The sequence below is a fragment of the Acomys russatus genome, chromosome 22 (genome assembly GCF_903995435.1).
Source record: "Acomys russatus chromosome 22, mAcoRus1.1, whole genome shotgun sequence".
Classification (NCBI taxonomy): Eukaryota; Metazoa; Chordata; class Mammalia; order Rodentia; family Muridae; genus Acomys; species Acomys russatus.
This window is the reverse complement of record NC_067158.1, coordinates 9,717,411-9,735,832: the sequence shown is the minus strand read 5'-3', so window position 1 is coordinate 9,735,832 and position 18,422 is coordinate 9,717,411. Positions and strand designations below refer to the sequence as shown.

The window sequence follows — 18,422 nt, the reverse complement described above, 5'->3', positions numbered from 1 at the left end:
AACCAAAAACCTTTAATTTGGATCATGCCCATAAACATGGTAAGTCATACTGTGTAGCAGCAGACACACAAAAATACTGTATTTTATGTATACTTACCAAACAACTAATCTTTTCCTCATTATATAGCCCTGGCCAGCCTGGAACTCTAATTACTATAAACCAGGATGGTCTTAAACCCAAAGAGATACTACTAAGTGTTAGAATTAAAGTCAAGTACCATGCTTATCTAAGTAGCTGGTCTTTTTGTTTGTTAAGTCTGTTTTTTGAGATAGGGTTTCTCTTTGTAGCCCTGGCTGTCCCAACTCACTTTGCAGACCAGGATGGCCTCGAACTCACATAGATCTGCCTCTGCCTTCGAGAGTGCTGAGGTTACAGGCATGCACCACAACACCCAGTGTTGTCATTTTTTTTAAAGCTGAAAACACCATCTTTGAAACTTGGTAGAATTTGTGGTAATCAGTACACAATCACCCCTTCAAAATCTGTAACTGGTTTTGAACTGATCCATAGAATTTTTCTTCCTGACAAGGCACTAGCTGTTGACTCCCAAGCAACAAACAATTTCCCTGTTTTCAATCACTGTAGGCTGCTTTAGTTTCTATAGGGATCAGACTGTATGGCCCTTCCATTCCCTTCCTTTGACTAGTCTTCTAGGGGAAAGAGGAAGAAAAGAATGGAGTGCCCTAGAGGTGAGCATGATGGCAGACCTCCATCCCTGATGCACGGTCTTAAAATAGTCAAGGAAGACAGTGGGGACGAACTGCTGAAGATGGCAACTGATCCAATGCTGTTCAAATGACTGTATAGAGGTTCTACTGACTTACTGTAGATTAAGGGCTTTACAGAACTCTAGTTCAGGTTATGAAAAAAATCCACGGTTTTGCCTACTAACTTTTTCACTCCCTTAGATCCCATCCCCTTGTGTGCCTGAGAATCCCAAGTACTTGGAATCTTCTTTCTTGAGCAGCTTTCTGTAAATGGTGTTTTATCTGTTTTGTTTTGTTTTTAAACAGAAGGGGTACATAAGCCCACACACCAAAAAACCCTATAAAGCCACATATTTTTGGTAGAGAAGCACCAGAAGGAAAAGCCTTAGTCTGGAGGGATTCACTGTAAGTCAGAACAGTGACTCAAGAACCCTTCAGAGGTGAGAAGGCATTGTAAAACAACTGTGTTAAAGCCGGATTTCTCCCCTGCCTTAACTGTTACATGGCCCTTACGAGTTGTTCTTGAGTTTTCTTCCCAAGACCCAACTTAGGTGATGGTGAATCCATCTCTGCCTGGGCTGATACCTGAAAGAGAAAGCAGCGAGGGTCACAGGCATGCTGCCGAGGAAGAAATGACGACGCTGTGGCTTCTACATGCATTGCTTTCATCTCATTTACTACTATTTTTGTTTTAAGATGATCTTGGCTGGGCGGTGGTGGCGCACACCTGTAATCCCAGCACTGAGAGGCAGAGGCAGGCGGATCTTGAGTTTGAGGCCAGCCTGGTCTACAAAGTGAGTCCAGGACAACCAAAGCTTCACAGCGAAACACTGTCTCAACCTCTACGCCCCCCCCACCCCCCGCCACCACACACACAATAAAAAAGATGACCTTGGTCCGTAGGCCAGGCTGACTTCTATCTTTGAATCCTCTTGCTTCAGCCTCTAGAGGACTGAGACCACAGATCTGCAGCACCTGTCCCACCTCCACTGTCACCTCCTGCTGCTGCTGCTGCAGGCTCTGCTCCTGACTACTTCCAGCATATGTTCACTGAGACATCTGTGTAAACATTTTTAAGAGGAAATTCCAGAAATGTACAGTAGAATTATGGGATTCTCACGTGCTAGGTAGTAGAGATCCTGGGCTAGGCACCACCTAGCCCTCCTTTTTTCCTGGCTTCCTTTTCCTATCATTCATTCCCAGTTTGACTTTTTAAGAGGTAAGATGAAAGTTATATTTGACAACTAGTAACTTGCTAAGTCTCTAAGATGTGTCATCCCCACAATCTTTGGGGAATGATGATATGGGAGGTTCTGGAAGGTCCTTTGTAGGGAGGCGTAGGGCAGACAGCTGGCAGTTAACTGGGTTTCTGTAGATGTGTGTGGTCAGAGAGGCTTGGAGATAAGCGCTAAATGAGTTGGGTGAGAAGAGCCTACAGGACAGGTGCAATCTGCTAACAGCCCCACACTGGAGAGGTATACCTGTGTGGAAACAACACTGGTCGGGGTCACTGCTGCTGTCTGGGTGGCCAGAGAGGTAACGAGAACACAGATATGGCAATGTGGGATGCTCCTCAGCAAGCCCATGAAAACAGCAGAACCAAAGTCACCACAGGAAGACCCACGTTCCTGGCAAGAGCAGAGGACTCCTTCAGCACCATGGGCAATCTTCCTTCAGCACTGCATTTGTTTCAATGACTATTACCCCAGCTAAGTGTCTAAGAAATAATTATTTACTAGGACAGCCCTGTGCCCTAATTAGCACAGTGGGTGGACAGTAAGTTCTCTTCTTGGGTTTTTCTACTTACTTAAAGTCCTTTGTGCAGGTGTTCTTTTGCTGCTGTTGGCCTGTTGTCAGGGATGAGGGTACAGCCAGCCAACATATCCAAAGAGGCTAAGATAGAGTCATAAAGGTGATCTGCGTGGCTCTCCAGCTCACCAGACTGCTTTGCGATCCTCCCAAGGGCATCCTTTAAAACTAAAGGTCAAGATTATTACAAGTTATAGCAGTTTGCTCAGATAGGACTTGCAGTAGTCTCAGTGTCTCCTCCCTACCCCAGCAGGGTCTCCCATAGCTCAGGCTGACCTCTAATCCGCTTCCTAGCTGAGTGTGACCTTCAGCTTTTGATACAGGTGCACAGTACCACACTATATGTTTATGCAGGATCAGTATGGGGGCTGCAGCCACGGTTAGGCCAACACTCTCCCAACTGAACCACACTCCTATCCAATCTATCCTTTTTTTTTTTTTTTTTTTTGGTTTTTCGAGACAGGGTTTCTCTGTGTAGCCTTGGCCATCCTGGACTCACTTTGTAGACCAGGCTGGCCTCGAACTCACAGCGATCCGCCTGCCTCTGCCTCCCGAGTGCTGGGATTAAAGGCGTGCGCCACCACGCCCGGCCTTCTATCCTTATTTTTAAACAGTGATGCTTCAAGGGCTTAAGTAATGTATTGGGGGAGCCTGTGGACTTTTGAGGTAAGGGAGATCAGCACCCACAACTGGAGAAATGGTATGGGAACAGGCTAAGATTCAGTCAGTCCTACACGGTAGAGCAGAGGAGGGGTACACTAGGGTTAGAGTACTCACAAACGCAGGCTGTTTTCTTAAGCACAAAAGCTGTTTGCTTCCTGTGCTTTATCAGCGTGTCACACCTTCCCTAGCTTCCGGTCAGAGGGCAGCATCTGCCAGCAGCAGATAAGAAAGGGGAAGCCTTTGTTCTCACAGTGTGGACTAGATGGGGCAGGAAGGGAAGGAACAGCAGGCTGGTGTGTTGAGCTCAGCCCCTTAGGAAGCCACATCAGGGCAAAGTGCTATCCTAACTCTTGAGAGCTGGTGGCAGAGGAATGCTGTCAGGGTGGCCGAGCCTTGTTCAGTCTTCCTGTGGGTAGGCAGAATTCTGGGGCCTTTTATTTGAAACTTTACTATAAACAGGCCATGGAAGAAAGACTAGAAAAGGAATGGAAAAGTAGGGGTTCCTGGTGTGATTTTTGTGTACTTTAATTGAACATATACGTACGGGGCCTCATCTGGCTTAATTCCCATGGGCTCCAGTCACATGACTCATAAGTAGTTGGGGTGTAAAACAAAATGTCAGCCTGTATTTATGTAACTGGGTCAGAATGCTCTTGGCAGGGTGCTGACATAGGGGCAAGCCTCAGTCACACTTCTGAATTATACTTGTAGCCAAGTGAGAAAGCAGGATGGTGTGGTACAGGTGTGTGTGTGTGTGTCTGTTCTCTTGGCAGGATGTTTCTGGGAAGAGGAGGAAGTAAGAAGTGTCAAGAGGAACTTGAGACTTGAACAAAACCGCTAAGTTCTCCAATTATTCCAGGTGGAGGGCTGGGAGGGGTTGGAGTGCCAATCTGAATGAGTCTGGATTCATGTATGAAACTCAGAACCAAAGCCTCTTCTGGCCAGTAAACTAAGTCTCTTAGAAGACAAACTGGGCAGTTTTTGTTAGCTTACTCATTTAAGTATTAATGGATGTATTTCCAAGCGAAAGTCAAAACAGTTTTAGGAGGCCTTCTATTACAGATGGCCTCCATGAAGAGCAGACTTATACTGAACTCTTCCTGCTCAGGCCCTACCTCTTCAGACCCTAGGACAGCAGCTGGAAGTCCCAGCACCATGCTAAGCATGACTGGTAAACGCCAGTGTAGTCAGCAGCAGTGAGGCTTGCTGCACCAAGTTTCTGCCCCAATGTAAAACCTAAAACTTGGGGCTGGTGAGATGGCTTAGTGAGTTAAGGCATTTACCATGCAAGCTTGGCAAGATTTAAAGCTTCAATGTTTAAAACATGTGTAAGGGTAGGAGAGGACTAACTCCACCGGTTATCACTAACTCTACACACATGCCATTGGTATACAGAACACAAAAACACTAAGGCTTAGCCACAGAAGCAACCCCTAAAAATCCTATGTAAGAGAACACAGGAGGAGTATCAGAACAGGCCTTCAGAGAAGCAGGGCGTGGGGGCATGGGGCTCACCAGTTCACACTGCTGCAGACCTGTTAGTGGCTGCTTTCCATTGGAACATCTCCATGAATTCACTTTCCCCAGGGTACACAACTGGCACTGCCTGGAAATGTTTTGGGGTATCAGCACTGCAGGGGTGTGAGGGTGTCTGTGCTGCAGAACATCTTGCAATGCATGGAATACCCGCTAAGACAGAGTTAGCTAGTTCTATATGGCAGTGACACCAAGCCTGAAAAACCTTGTTTTTAACACTTTTCCAGGAGGCATCTGGCCATCACTTCTCACAAGGTTTATCATGGCTGTGTGTATGCCTTTTAATTCCCGTGTAAATCCTACCTCTCTGTGGAACTGAGGCATATATAACCAGCCTTTTTAAGTACTACACGGACATTAGTGGCCCCTTTATGGGCCCATCAATTCAAGGCTTTAAGGACACATATGGGCACCAGTTCTTGGCACCAAGCAAACTCTTGACATTCTCATCTTTTACTAAATTTGGAATATATCCTGCGAATGTTTGAGTCTGGCTTGAATGTGACTGCAACCCTGTCCCTCCAAACCTTTTTGTTTGTTTGTTTGTTTGTTTGTTTATAAACAGGTTTCTTTATGTAACAGCCTTGGCTGTCCTGGAACCTGTTTTGTAGACCAAGCTGAACTCAAACTCAGAAATCCACCTGCCTCTGCCTCCCAGAGGTGTTGTGCCACAGTTTCCAGCTTCAGTTTTATTCTAAATGTCCACCCATCCTTTGTGAATTTCATATACTTTTCTGATATATGATCCGCACTCATTCCCCTAATAATCTAATGCTTTAGCCAATCTGCTCCTGAAAACCGACTGTTGTTCCCCACCCTTCCCCTCCACGGACACAGGAGTCCAGGCTGGTCTCTAACCCTCATGCCGGCTAGCAGGTGGAACGTAACTGTCTATAGCTGGTGTGATGGTCCCCCTCTTTTTTTTTTTTTTTTTTGGACAGAAACCCTCCCCTAAAGTAGAGCATAAAGTAGAGAAACCTGTCAGTTAAATGAGCTAAGTAGAAAATTTGAGGGCTTCCACTGACTACAGCCACAACTGAGGGCTGCTACATCATATTCTGGATTCCTGGGCCAGTGAAATGGCTCAGTCAGTGGGTAAACACCACTCCTGAGCAAGCCTCAGAACCTGATTTTGAGAGAATGAGCTCTCAAAAGTTGATCTCTGATCTCTATACCTGTGCCACGCACATACTTCTGAACTCATGCATTGCACACTCAGAACATCTTGCTTGCTATGTAGTCCTGACAATCGAGTTTGATATGTGGAAGACACATAAAAAAGTTGAAAAAAATGGTGGTTCAGCAAGATGGCAGGGAGAGAAGAATGCTCATGTCCTTGCCCCAAAAACAAGGTAGGAGCCGTCTCACATACTACATTAAAAAAATACATATATGTATGTATTTCTAGAAAGAGGATGTACTTCTTGTAGGTTTGGTGCCCAATTTACAACAGGCTTACTTTTTTTCCCCTTGAGACAGGGTTTCTCTGTGTAGCCTTGACTGTCCTGGACTCGGTCTGTAGACCAGGCTGGCCTCGAACTCAAACTCACAGCAACCCACCTGCCTCTGCCTCCCAAGTGCTGGGATTAAAGGTGTGCGCCACCACTGCCTGGCAACAGGCTTACTTTTATGACCCTAACTCTCCTACCATGAGTGTGGAGGGACAGTGATGGAAGGAGCCAGCGGGTGTTCTTTGTGGGGCTCTCTTAAGTGGTGTGCAGCAAAGCTCTGGCTAAATGTGAAACTTGAATCACAAGGCTGGAGATGCAGCTGAGTGGCAGCATCTACCTTGTATGCTCAAAGCCCTGGATTTGATCTCTCAGCAGTGGATTCAAACACACGCGCGCACACACACACACACCCTTTGGTACCGAATGCCTGCCTGGAGGCAGCTCCAGGGAATCCAGCAACCCCTTCTGACTTCCACATGCTCTTGCATGCATGCAGCACACACACACACACATCCAGGCACACAAACACACACATTTAAAAACAGAATACCTCAGCTGGGCTCAGTGGTGCACACCTACCTCCCAGCACTCAGGGAGGCAGAGGCAGGCAGAACTCTGTGACTTCCTGTAGACAGCCTGGTCTACAATGAATCCTGGGTAGCCAGGGCTACACAAAGAAACCCTGACTCAAAATAAACAAACAAAACATTTTAAACAAATATAGACAGATACGCAAGGTGGAAGTGGCTCAGTGATTAGGACCACACACAGCTCTTCCAGAGGACCTAAGTTCACTGCCTTGGGCTATTTACATCCAGCTGTAGTTTGAGAGCTGCTGTCAAGGGCACCTGTACTCATGCATATAACCCCATCCATACTTAAAAGTAAAGTAAATCCTTTTTAAAAATGGGCATCGGGCATGGGGACACTTGGGAGGCAGAAGCAGGTGCATCTCTGTGAGTTCAAGGCCAGCCTGGTCTATAGAGTGAGTTCCAGGATAGCAGGAGCTACACAGTGAGACCCTGCATTAAGCAAACAAACACACAAAAGGCATTATAGGGCCAGCAAGGCAGCACAGTATGTTAAAGGTGCTGTTGCCAAGCCTGATGGCCTGACTTTGATCTCTGGAACCCACGTAATATATAGGAATTCAAATAAACACCCACCACAATGCTACCAGGAGCTAGGAGAGCCTGTCTCACAAAAGCAAACTGCAGGTGTGGTGGCTCAAGCCTGTAATCCCAGGACTCAAGGCAGAGGCAGGAGAATCCTTTTGGTTCAAAGCCAGCCTGACCTATATAATGAGTTCCTGGCTAGTCAAGCAACAAAACAACTGCCAGGTGTGGTGGCACAGGCCTTTAATCTGCAGGCAGAGGCAAAGCCAGCCTGGTCTAAAGAGCATTCAGGGCTCTGTTACACACAGAAACCCTGTCTTGAAAAATCAAAATAAATACACAAACAAAAAAGTAAATAAGAAAATTGACTATTCTAGGCTAAAAACCCCAGAAACAAAACAACTACTAGTGTTACTATTAATAGTCATCTAATTAAAAAAATGGATAAATGACCTTGAAACTTTAGAAGATATTAGAAAAGGCCAACAAATCTATGAAAAATGTTCAGTATTATCAATCACGAAGGAAAGAAAACTATAGTGATCAATAATTATTAAAATGGCTAGTACGGGGCTGGAGAGATGGCTCAGCGGTTAAAAGTAATGGTGGCTCTTCCAGAGGACCTGGGTTCACTTCCCAGAACCTACCTAGCAGCTCACAACTGTAACTCTAGCTCCAGGGGATCCGACACAAATATACACACAGGCAAAACACCATTACATATTAAATAAAAATAAGTTTTAAAAAACGGCTATTATGGTGGTGGTGGCGGCGGCAGCATACACCTTTAATTCCAGCACTTGGAAGGCATAGGCAGGTGGATCTCTGGGTTCAAGGCCAGCATGCTCTATATATTGAGTTCCAAGACAGCCAGGGCTATGCAAAGAAACCATGTCTCAGGAGTGCTGGGGGACAGAGCAAAAATGGCTAATATGAAACAGAAAATGACAGCAAAGATGACAGAAAAGGGAAGTCTCGCACACTGCTGGGAGGAAGCAGTATGGAGGTCTTCACAAGACTAGAAATGCCAGTGTAATCTGGAAATCCCACTACTGACCATGTGTATCAAGGAGAATGGAAGCAGTTGTGCTGAAAAGACAGCGGCACTCTCGCCATCTTTACAGTACAGGTCACTTCTTGAGATGAGACGGAACTCCAGTGGGAAATGGGATTCCAAGTTAAGACAATCTGAAAATTCCTGTCAGTGGAAGCTGATGAGAATTCTACATTGAGAAAATAAAGTGTCCCATCACATCCTAAATTTAATTGCTGTGATACTGGCTAGTTTAAAAACATTCTTTTTAGTTTTGTGTATGTGCGCATGTGCAAGCGTGATTGTACAAGAAGATGGTGGATGCCCTGGAGCTGAGGTTATAGTCCTCACAGTAGCTAAGCTGTCTCTCCAACTCCTGGGTAGTTCTATTTGGGTGCTACCTCTATTTTATTTTATTATTTTCTTACTGTTTTGAGGTAGGATCTTACTATGTAGCCCAAGCTGGCCTGGAACTATTAGACCAGACTAGCCAGAAATTTAAGACAGCTCCAAGTGCTGGGATAAAACATGTGCACCTGGGACACACAGGAGGCAGGTCGGAGCCGCTGCCGTCGCCATGACCCGCGGTAACCAGCGAGAGCTCGCCCACTAGAAGAACATGAAGAAGCAGAGCGACTCGGTTAAGGGAAAGCGCCGAGATGACGGGCTTTCTGCTGCCACCGCAAGCAGAGGGACTCGGAGATCATGCAGCAGAAGCAGAAAAAGGCTAATGAGAAGAAGGAGGAACCCAAGTGGCTTTGTGGCTTTGTGTCCGACCCTCTTGCCCTGCGCCTGTGTGCCTGGAGCAGTCCCACCAGGCTCACAGTGCTCACAGGGCCCTGGAGCAGTCCCACCAGGCTCACAGGGCCCTGGAGCAGTCCCACCAGGCTCACAGTGCTCACAGGGCCCTGGAGCAGTCCCACCAGGCTCACATGGCCCTGGAGCAGTCCCACCAGGCTCACAGGGCCCTGGAGCAGTCCCACCAGGCTCACAGTGCTCACAGGGCCCAGCACTGATGGCCGTCCCTTTGCCCTGCTCTGCAGCGGGTTCTTTTTGTGCTTCCTTCCCCTCAGGCAGCTTCTCTCCCTCTGGCCCACTCCTGGGGATGAAGAGGTTACCCCTTCCCAAGGTTTTTTATTCCTGTGGGGCACACCCCAAAGTATTAAAAGTAGCTCTGTAATTCAAAAACAAAAAACCATGTACACCACCACGCCTGGTTCTTCATCTTTAATGTCATGTTGACTAATTTAGACTTTCATATTAAAATTACTAGTAGGTGAATGGGTTGAATTCCAAAGGGCTGCTCTAACACACTCAGTGGGAAGGCATGCTCTGGTTTACAGCCACACAGTGAGCCTGAGTGTCACAGTGGGCCCAGGGCTGAGTACATGATTTGTCAATACACACAAGCAGACAAGGCTGCTCTTGATACCCACCTGGGGTGTTGTCCAGCAGGCACTGAAGAAGAACCTCCCCCTGCTCCAACACACGCTCTGTCAGGGACTGGTGTTCCTCCACATCTTTCTTAAATTGCTTAAGACATTAGAAAAAGAAAAGAGGTTTCAAATACTAGTACCTGTAGAAGCTGTGTAAAACAAACACTACACCATGGGTTATACTTGACTTCTCTAACACGGAAGACTGACGCCATGCAGTCAAGAACTCATCAGTGTTCTAGTCTAGTGTGAGCTTGGCTGAGCCCTTAGAGAATACATTGTTTTTGTTTCTTCTGTTTTTTGAGACGGGGTCTTGCTTAGCTCAGGCTGGTCTTAGAGGTTTCCTTACCCTCCCTAGTGCTAGGATTATAAACCTGCACCCATCAAGCCCAGCTCTACAGAAGGTTTTCCCCAGAAGAGGCTGGCTTTGAACAGGGTGGAGTAGGGGATTCCATTTTGTATACTTTATGGTGTTCTGAAATCCAGAAGTAAGGGACTGTCAAGATAAGTTACACCCTTACAATGGACATGGTAGGTAAGAGCTACAAGCAGCAGTTTCCCACTACACTGAGCATGCAGAGCTGTGGCCTCCACCTTCATGACCCTCTGCTGACCTCTACGCCACACCTTGGCATCAGGGTAGCTACTGTTATCCCAAGAGTTCATGCCAAGCAGGCTTTCCCTCACAGCTACTAGGCCTTGTTGATTTTTATCCTTATTTTCTTTAAAAAATAGGGTCTCTATATAGTTCTGGCTGCTCTTTAACTCACTATGTAGACTGGGCTGGCCACAAACTCATAGAGCCATGCCTGCCTCTGTTTCCTCAGTGTTGAGATTAAAGGCCAGCGCCATCCCTGTCAGCTATGGCTAATTTTTAAAAGCCTTCTTTAGCTGTAAGAACTGTATAAAATTAAACCCATGACATGGGACAGACTTCTCTGCTTAATATTTTGAGGGTACTAGTTTATTTTTGGATTTCTCTTCCTGTCTTCAGTATTCCTCTTTTCCTCTTCTGTGCTCTAGTAGTTCAATGTTGCTTCATCCCCACTGAATTAAGATAAGGTCAGGGTTGGGGGGGGGATGAGTGACAGCTAAAATGTGAGCACACATAAATCCAAACACTCAGCCTTGGTCTAAGCAGGGGCCACGAGAGCTCATTCCTAAGTCACACAGCATTCTGAGGAAGGCCAGCGGGGTCATCTCACTGATGCAGCACAACACAAGAGGCCCAAGGTTGACTAATACGCAGGAATAACTGCTGGCTCAGATCCTAGCTATCTACGGTGCAAGGTGGTTGCAGCTGCCTAGCCTGGAAGTTGAGTCACAGACAGTGTTATGAGGGCTAAAATGGAGAATGGAGTAAATCTTATCTGACTTGTTCGGCTTGGCCAGGTAAGGCTGCTGAGGTAAGTCAGATAGAGCAGCTCCTCTCCCTGGGACTCGCCCGTGCACTCCCCAGGCATGCAGGCACACTGTGTTTGAACAGAGAAAACCCTCAGATTCAGCCTTCTTCTAGTTTCTATCTCTACACTCTATCTAACAGCATTCCTTCCAGGGCAGGAAAGCTGGCTAGTCCAAGCAAAGGCCCTCCCGCCAAACAGGTGGGTATGCATGACACTATGAGTCAGAATTTGGAGGTAAACTGTTTAAGCTGATGAAGTAAACTCTCTGCCGCTGAAGAAGTGCTAGATTGCAAATCCGTGCCCCTCCCTCCCTACCAGACTAGCAGCTAGCCTGGGCCATAAACACGGCCCACCAACATGTGACCAAAGTCAGCCAAGCCTAACTGAGGTAGCAGCTAACGGAGTTTACCCTCCATTTCAATATACCTTTAGTCTAGTATCAAGTTAGCTAAAACTCACAGCTGTGAAATAACAGACCTTAACAAATAGGCATAAGATAAAACCCTAAGTCTCAAACATAGACACAAATCGCTGTCAGATTTTGAGGTAAACTTGATATACATTTGTCCTCTCACATGCCTGCCTATGCCTGGATTCAGCACTTTCAGCTCAGTCCATAAATAGCAGCACAGTCCAAAGGAACTTGTGGTGAAGTTGATGTGTTCTGGGTGTGCACTGTGTGGTGTGGCAGCCACTGCACAGCTGTGGTGCACATATGTCTGAACTGCCGCACATGACCAGTGTCTGTAAATCACAGCATATGATTCTAACCCTGAGATAGCTGCCAAATACCATGCAAACTGCCCTAAAATATTTCTGATTCAAAACACACATAATTGTCCTCTATGTGCCCTGGATGTTAACTCATGTTTTGTAGCATTCAGCACTGAGAGTATGAAAAGGGCATCTTGATTAGATTCACTCAGATAAAGTCAACTGAACTACAAGATTCCAGTTACTTGACATTTTATTTTGTAAAAAAGTAATATAACCACCACTCCTGTGGGTGAACAAGTCAGGACCACATTTTACCCGGTAAAGCTGCAGAGAGGACTTGAGACCTGTAAGACTGGACCTTGGTGGAGTACTGAAGTCAGCAACATCTGTGACCTTGTACAACCAGCAGATCAGCTCTTCCAACTGACAGCAGAATGCCTGTGACGACAAGAACACATGGTGGGCTGGGCTGAGCTCAGTGGTGAAGTCTGCCTACCATGCTCAGGGACCAGTGTGACAACAACTGAAGTCTACATGGTGCAACTGAATGAGATACTGTATACCTTGTCCAAAGGCTAAAAATATCAGCATTTTGGCATACAGGTATCTTTCTAGAGTTTTCTTTCATAGGGTCATTTGTCTCCACCTCTACCCCGTAACTCCAGACCTTCCTCTGCCATGACAACAAATGTCATACTTGGCTGTGTCTCCCCTCAGCCAGGCTCAGAATACACAGTCCTGACAGTGAGATTGAAACTACAAAGGAACGTAGACCATTACCAACCACTTTCTATGCAGAAAAACAGACGCATGATGAACGAGTGAATGAGAACTACGTGAGCTACAGTAAAAACAAACTGTGTGTATAAACTTCATGTCACCAAAACACACGGAATATTGGTGTTACATGTTACCTAAATTTCATGCCATTTTCTTGTAGTCGTTAAAAGAGAACAATACCTATAATATTTTGGGGTCATGTGTGTTGCAGGTGCTTAGACATGCTGTTGGTGGGCTGGGGAAAGAGCACTTTTTCCAGAAGCTTCTCTATGCTCAGCATCTTTACCTGTACACACTGCACCAGGGAAGCTTTTTCCTGCCCTTCTGCTTTCCTGGGACACGTCTCTCTGGCAGTTTGCTCTGTGAATGGCCACATGTCTGGCGCAGCTTGCAAGGAGGGCTGAGTGTTCAGCAGTCCAGAAGAGACCCCAAGGGCCTGGCTGCCCATCAGACTACTTTTGCCTGTGGAGTCCTGGGGCTGGGTAGAGTACATGAAGCAGGGGTTCTGGCCCACAGACCCTTGAAAGGCAGTGCCAGAAGGATGCTGCCTTTGGCTGGAGTCCACTGTTGGGGAAGCTGGCCCATCACTGTCTGAGACTTCCAATGAGCTGTGCTCCTCAGCAGCTCCGGTGGGTAGGTTCACAAAGGTGGGAATGGCACCTAAGTAGGTCACCAAACTAGAAGCCTGAGTCAACCTCGTGGGCAGAGCAAGGTACTCATCGTCACTTTCCACCTCCTCTTCTGATACCCATCCCGGCTTCACACAGGTGGGACGCCCAACACTCTGGCTGGCTTTCTTCTCCCTCTCTAGCCTGGGAAAGGGCTGCTCTCTTTCCTTCGTCCTCAGCTGGGGAGAGCCCACACTGAGGGTCCTGCCTATAGGTGGACAGTCCTTTGTGCCCCTTAGAGCTGCTTCTCTGTTCCCCCAAGAGGCATCCTCGGTCTTTGGGGCTTTTGGGGTTGAGGCAAGCTGGTTCCAGGATGTGAGGCTTATGCCACTCTGTTTTTGGGATACTCCCAAGGGACAGCGCTTAAGACATGGCTCTCTGGCTCCAGAAAATGGCAGAGCAGGCAGTTCTGTTGATGAGCAGTTGTGGGAGACATTAGCAGGTGACTTGAGAGTACTTGCTGGGGAGACAGAGAAACTGTCCAGATCTACCCCTGAGTCGTGCATCACAGGGTCAGTCAGCACGTGACTTTCAGGTTGCTTTGGGAGCTGAGGCCCCGGCCTCAGTGGGTAAGTGTAGTTGAGCAGATCTTCATACTCCCTATTTGGGTTCCAGAGTGGGGAGTTGCGGTTAGGGGAAGGAGGCAGAGAATCTGGCAGCACACAGGCCCAGTACTCTGCCTGAAAGGAGAGCTGTCTCTTACCCCGGCCTGTAGCGTCACCACCAGAGGCCACAGGCTGTGAGCTGAGGCCCTGCCAGTGGAACTGAGGCCTTGCCCCCAACACAGAGGATGCTCCCTGGGGCACAGTCACATCTAGAGAGGAGACATTGGCAAAGGAGCCACTCTGAGGCTCTGCATTCTCTTGGTGACCCTGCAGACTACTGCCCACTGAGGAGGCAGAGATGCTTCTGCTAGAGAGCTGAGGTGCACCTGGGCTCGCTGTGGACTTCCACTGTGATAGGAGAGGGAGACCTGAGGCGTGAGGCTGCTGGCGAAGACCCAGCCCCTGAGACGAACCAACTACGGACCTGTCATCTTCACTGTCGGTATTATGTTCTGAACAAACATTTATAGTTCCAAAGACTTTAACAGTCTGAAGTAGGTCCTGGGAGGCAGGAAGTCTGTTCTCCTCCATCTACAATAATAAGGGGGAAAAGGCACTGAGGTGAAAATAAAGACTTTTTTTTTTTTTTAAAAGAACAGTTTTCTTTACAAGGTTGAGGGAGGGGAATTGGGGGGAGAATATCAATGAAAACAACTTATGTTTACGGATCCTACAGTAAAACCTCCTGCTTAGTACACTAAGAAAAAGAAAAACAACAAAGAAAGATGGATAGATTTGCTTGTATAGTCCACAAGTATTCAGCGAAGATTTCAAGGTGCCTGCTGCTAGTACTTAGCAGGGACTCATCCTACCCTGGGAAGTCTCCTACAACTGAATCCTAACTCACCTTTTCAAGTGTTACTCATTCACTTTGTGAAAACAGAACTTAAAACAGTTCTGCATGCGGAAGCTGGAAGTCAATGCCTCTTCTTTGACTATAGGTCAAGACAAGTAAAACATGCCCTACGTCACCATTAACTAGAGATCCAGCAGGCTCCACTAGGGGGCACCCTGTTCAGCTCACATGCCAGTACACTAGAGCAAAATGACTGACTCCCTTGCCTTTTTTCTTTTTCTTTTTTTGCGACAGGGTTTTTTGGTTAGTCTTGACTGTCTTGGACTTGCTTTGTAAACCAGACTGGTCTTGAACTCAGAGATCCACCTGCCTCTGCATCCCCAAGTGCTGGGTTTACTCTAGACTTTAATCTTTAGTGAGTAACTCACTCCAGAGGAAGACAGGGTAACGTAATGACTCTGGAAACGGAATGACCCAATGTTAATGGACTCCTATTTCTACTACCTTCCGTAAGTACAGCTGTGAGCTTACTTCCTTGCGCTGAGGAGTGGACACAGCAGCAGCACTGCCTCCCTAGGGACTCGCTGAGAAAACACTGAGTCCCTCACTAGCAGGCATGAGAACAGACACCATAGCCTCTTTTGAGGCTAGTCCTGGGCTTGCTGGTTTGCTTCTTGACTAACAAATAGGATTCAGATGTGCCAGAGGCTTCCTTGACCCTTGCTTTCAGCCAAGTGGGCCCCAGGTGCTATTTTCTTCCAGGCTTGCTCAGGGCCTTCTCACAGGATGGGGCTCCAAGGAGAAAGCGAGTAGCAACCAAAACCACAATGTTCAAATCACAGCTGTTCTTGGACCTTGGGAGGCTGAACATGGTAGGTTGCCAGAACCAGGAGGAACAGATCACTGGATTATTCTACTACAAGGGCTTTTAAGATTCAGAGCCCTGTGGATCACTGAGTTCGAGGCCAGCCTGGTCCACAAAGTGAGTCTAGGACAGCCAAGGCTACACAGAGAAACCCTGTCTTGAAAAGCCAAAAACCAAAAACAAGAACAAAAAAACAAAAACAAAACAAAACAAAACAACAACAACAAAAAACAAAGAATCAGAGCCCTGCTTTGGCCTTAGGACATGGAAGGATTCCCTGCCCTGCCCTGTGTGGCTCCCACTAGAGAGGGACCTGCTTTGTAGTCTACAGTCACAGAGGTCTGAGACAATGCTGCCCATGAAAGGAGTTTCAGGTTCTGACCAGTCCCAGCAGGATTTGGTCTGAGAAGCCACAGCCCTCTATCAAGTCTTCCGAGATCACTAAATCAGAAACAGGGTGGGGATCTCCTTGTTAGGAGATCCTAGTCGTTTGGATGGTAGGCTCCTGGTGAACCTCTCATTGTCTTTAAGAGGTCCCCAGTGACTCTTTAGGAACAGGAGATAGCACACAGACCCCTCTGCTGGCTTCAAGGTCCAGCTCTTCAAGTAACCCTGTGAAACAGCTCATATCCAGGATCCCAAGCTCCCACCTCAGACTGATGGGGGGGCAGGGGGGGAGCACGGGGGGGGGCGGCGGCGCAGCAGTCAGGGAAATGCAGCACTGCTTCAGCACTTACTTGGTTTTCCACAGAGTGTAAAGGATCTCCAGTCCCCACACCTGCAGAAGGAAGTGGGCCACTGAGGGTAGGCTTAGACCTGTCTGCTCTTGGTTCTCTGCTGGCAGTGTGGGCCTGTGACAAGAAAACTCCAGAGATGCAGCCAGGGTTGGCCTCAGCCCTCCACAGTGGTGCTCCCTCAACTTCCAGATGTGGGGGCTGCTCTGGTTCAAGCCCTGTGGGCAGCAGCTCCCCAGAGTTCCACCTGTCACAGGAGGGGACCTTCCTGTTGACAGATGCGTCTGCCTCAGCCTCATCTTCACCCAGGGCCATCGAGCCTTCTCTAAATCTGGTTTCCCTCGAAGCCTTCAGGAACCTACAAAACAAGGGAAGAAAAGAGAAAACCGGATTTTCTTCATGTGTGCAGCAAAGTCTTGACTTCAAGTGAAGACAAACTTTTCTGGCCAAAGGAATGGTGACCACTTCCCTCAGGGGAGTACCAAGGTCTGGCTGCTCCTCAGCTTTCAAAGGGGGTGCCTAAGAAAGACTTTGTCCTCGGTCATTGTGATATTGTTTCCCAAGAGTCAGGACAGGTGTGACTAAGCAAAAGGTATGGCCAGCCTGCTGCACAATCAAAACAAAAACAAAACAAAACAAAAACAAAACAACAACAACAACAAAACCAAGGCAACACAAGAAAAAAAAGTGGTGTGAGCCAGCTGACCTGGGTGGAAGACCTCTATCCCAAGGCTATCCTCCTTGCCTGGAAGGAAGCTGAAGAAGAGAGGAGGCCTACAACACAGAAGGGAAGTGAAGGCTAATGGTGCCTTCCCATAGGTGGAGGTCTGTGACTGAGACACACCTGACCCTGTCTGTTCCCGAGATGCTTTTTAGTTCTGCACATCTCAGAACAGATCACCATTTCCTAGGGCCACTCTTCTCACTGGTTGGTCTCCCATGTGCTGTTCTGGACATCACACATGGACAGAGTGGAAAGGAGGCTAGCCAAAGCCCTCTTGTGATTACTGAACTCAGGTGAAATGAAATGGGGAGTTGACCACAAGGCCTTCCCTCAGCGTGCAGCTCCACGGACACAATTCAGAGACCAGGCTTGGGCCCTGCATGTGCCACCTCTTCACAGGCACAGCTTCACAGTGGCTCTCTTACACCACGGGATTGTTTGTTAGCAGCCTTGAGTCTGGTTCTGTCCCTTCTGTGCCAGAGGATAGCTAGTCCAGGCATACCTGGGCCTTCACTGGGTTCAGGACGATGCTTCTAACTGGTCTTGGTGGGAGAAGACTGTTGGAATAGGAACCACAACCAGACTGTGAACCAGACAGGGCTTCTCACTCAATGATGACCAACAATCAGAAACAGATCAGCACCCTTCTCAGGCTGCCTTGGCTGGGTGATAATGGGGTGAGTTCATGTGAGAAAGGAGTGCAGCCCAGGCAGACTGGTGAGGGAGGAGCTGCGAGAGATCTATAGAGAAAGAGCTCTGGACAACAGGAAGACCAGGTTGGCCTGTCAGGCCAGCCAGTGCTCCTGAGCACTAGAGGGATAAGAGGAGGAAGTCTAACTTGGAAAGACACAGAAGTGGGTACAAAGGTACAGTGGGCACCCAGAGAGTCTGCAGCCACCTGCCGAGCACCGGGACTAATCTCAAGACTAAACCTTGGACAGGAACAGCCTATTTTCCTCAGACACTAGAGGCACCTGCACCAACTGACCCTATCAACTGGAGACTTAGGGTGAAGAAACTTACCTTTCACTTCCTTCCTCCATTCCTAGAAACTCTCAATGGCCACAGCTCCTTAGTGCCCCTAACAAGCATGATGTTAAGGCTTGGTTCCGCAGTAAAATGAAGCTGAGCATTCCAGGATCGGTATAATTTAAAATTTCTAAGCATATCTATATTTATTTCTGCATGAATGAGTGTAAGCAGATGTAAGAGTCTGTCCTCTCCTACCAGGTGGCCTCCCAGGGATTCAACTCAGGTCATCAGGCTTGGCAGCAAATGCCTTTCATTGCCTGATGAGCCATCGCAATGGCCCTATTTTGTTTTAGTGACAGATCTTTAAGAATCCTGTCTGGCCTGAGGCCATTATTATTTACAAAAAG

The 18,422-nt window shown here is 47.5% G+C and overlaps 1 protein-coding gene across 1 annotated transcript; it reads right to left on the bottom strand.

Annotated features, from left to right (window-relative positions):
• Positions 1–793: 793 nt before the first annotated feature.
• Cep68 (centrosomal protein 68) lies at positions 794–16,689 on the bottom strand. Its single transcript, XM_051165341.1, has 6 exons — positions 16,323–16,689; positions 12,938–14,455; positions 12,187–12,309; positions 9,752–9,848; positions 2,516–2,685; positions 794–1,293 (listed from the first exon to the last, which is right to left on the bottom strand). Exons 1-5 carry the CDS (start codon positions 16,632–16,634, stop codon positions 2,516–2,518), a joined length of 2,220 nt encoding a protein of 739 aa, XP_051021298.1. The 5' UTR covers positions 16,635–16,689; the 3' UTR covers positions 794–1,293.
• Between the last annotated feature and the right edge of the window lie 1,733 nt (positions 16,690–18,422).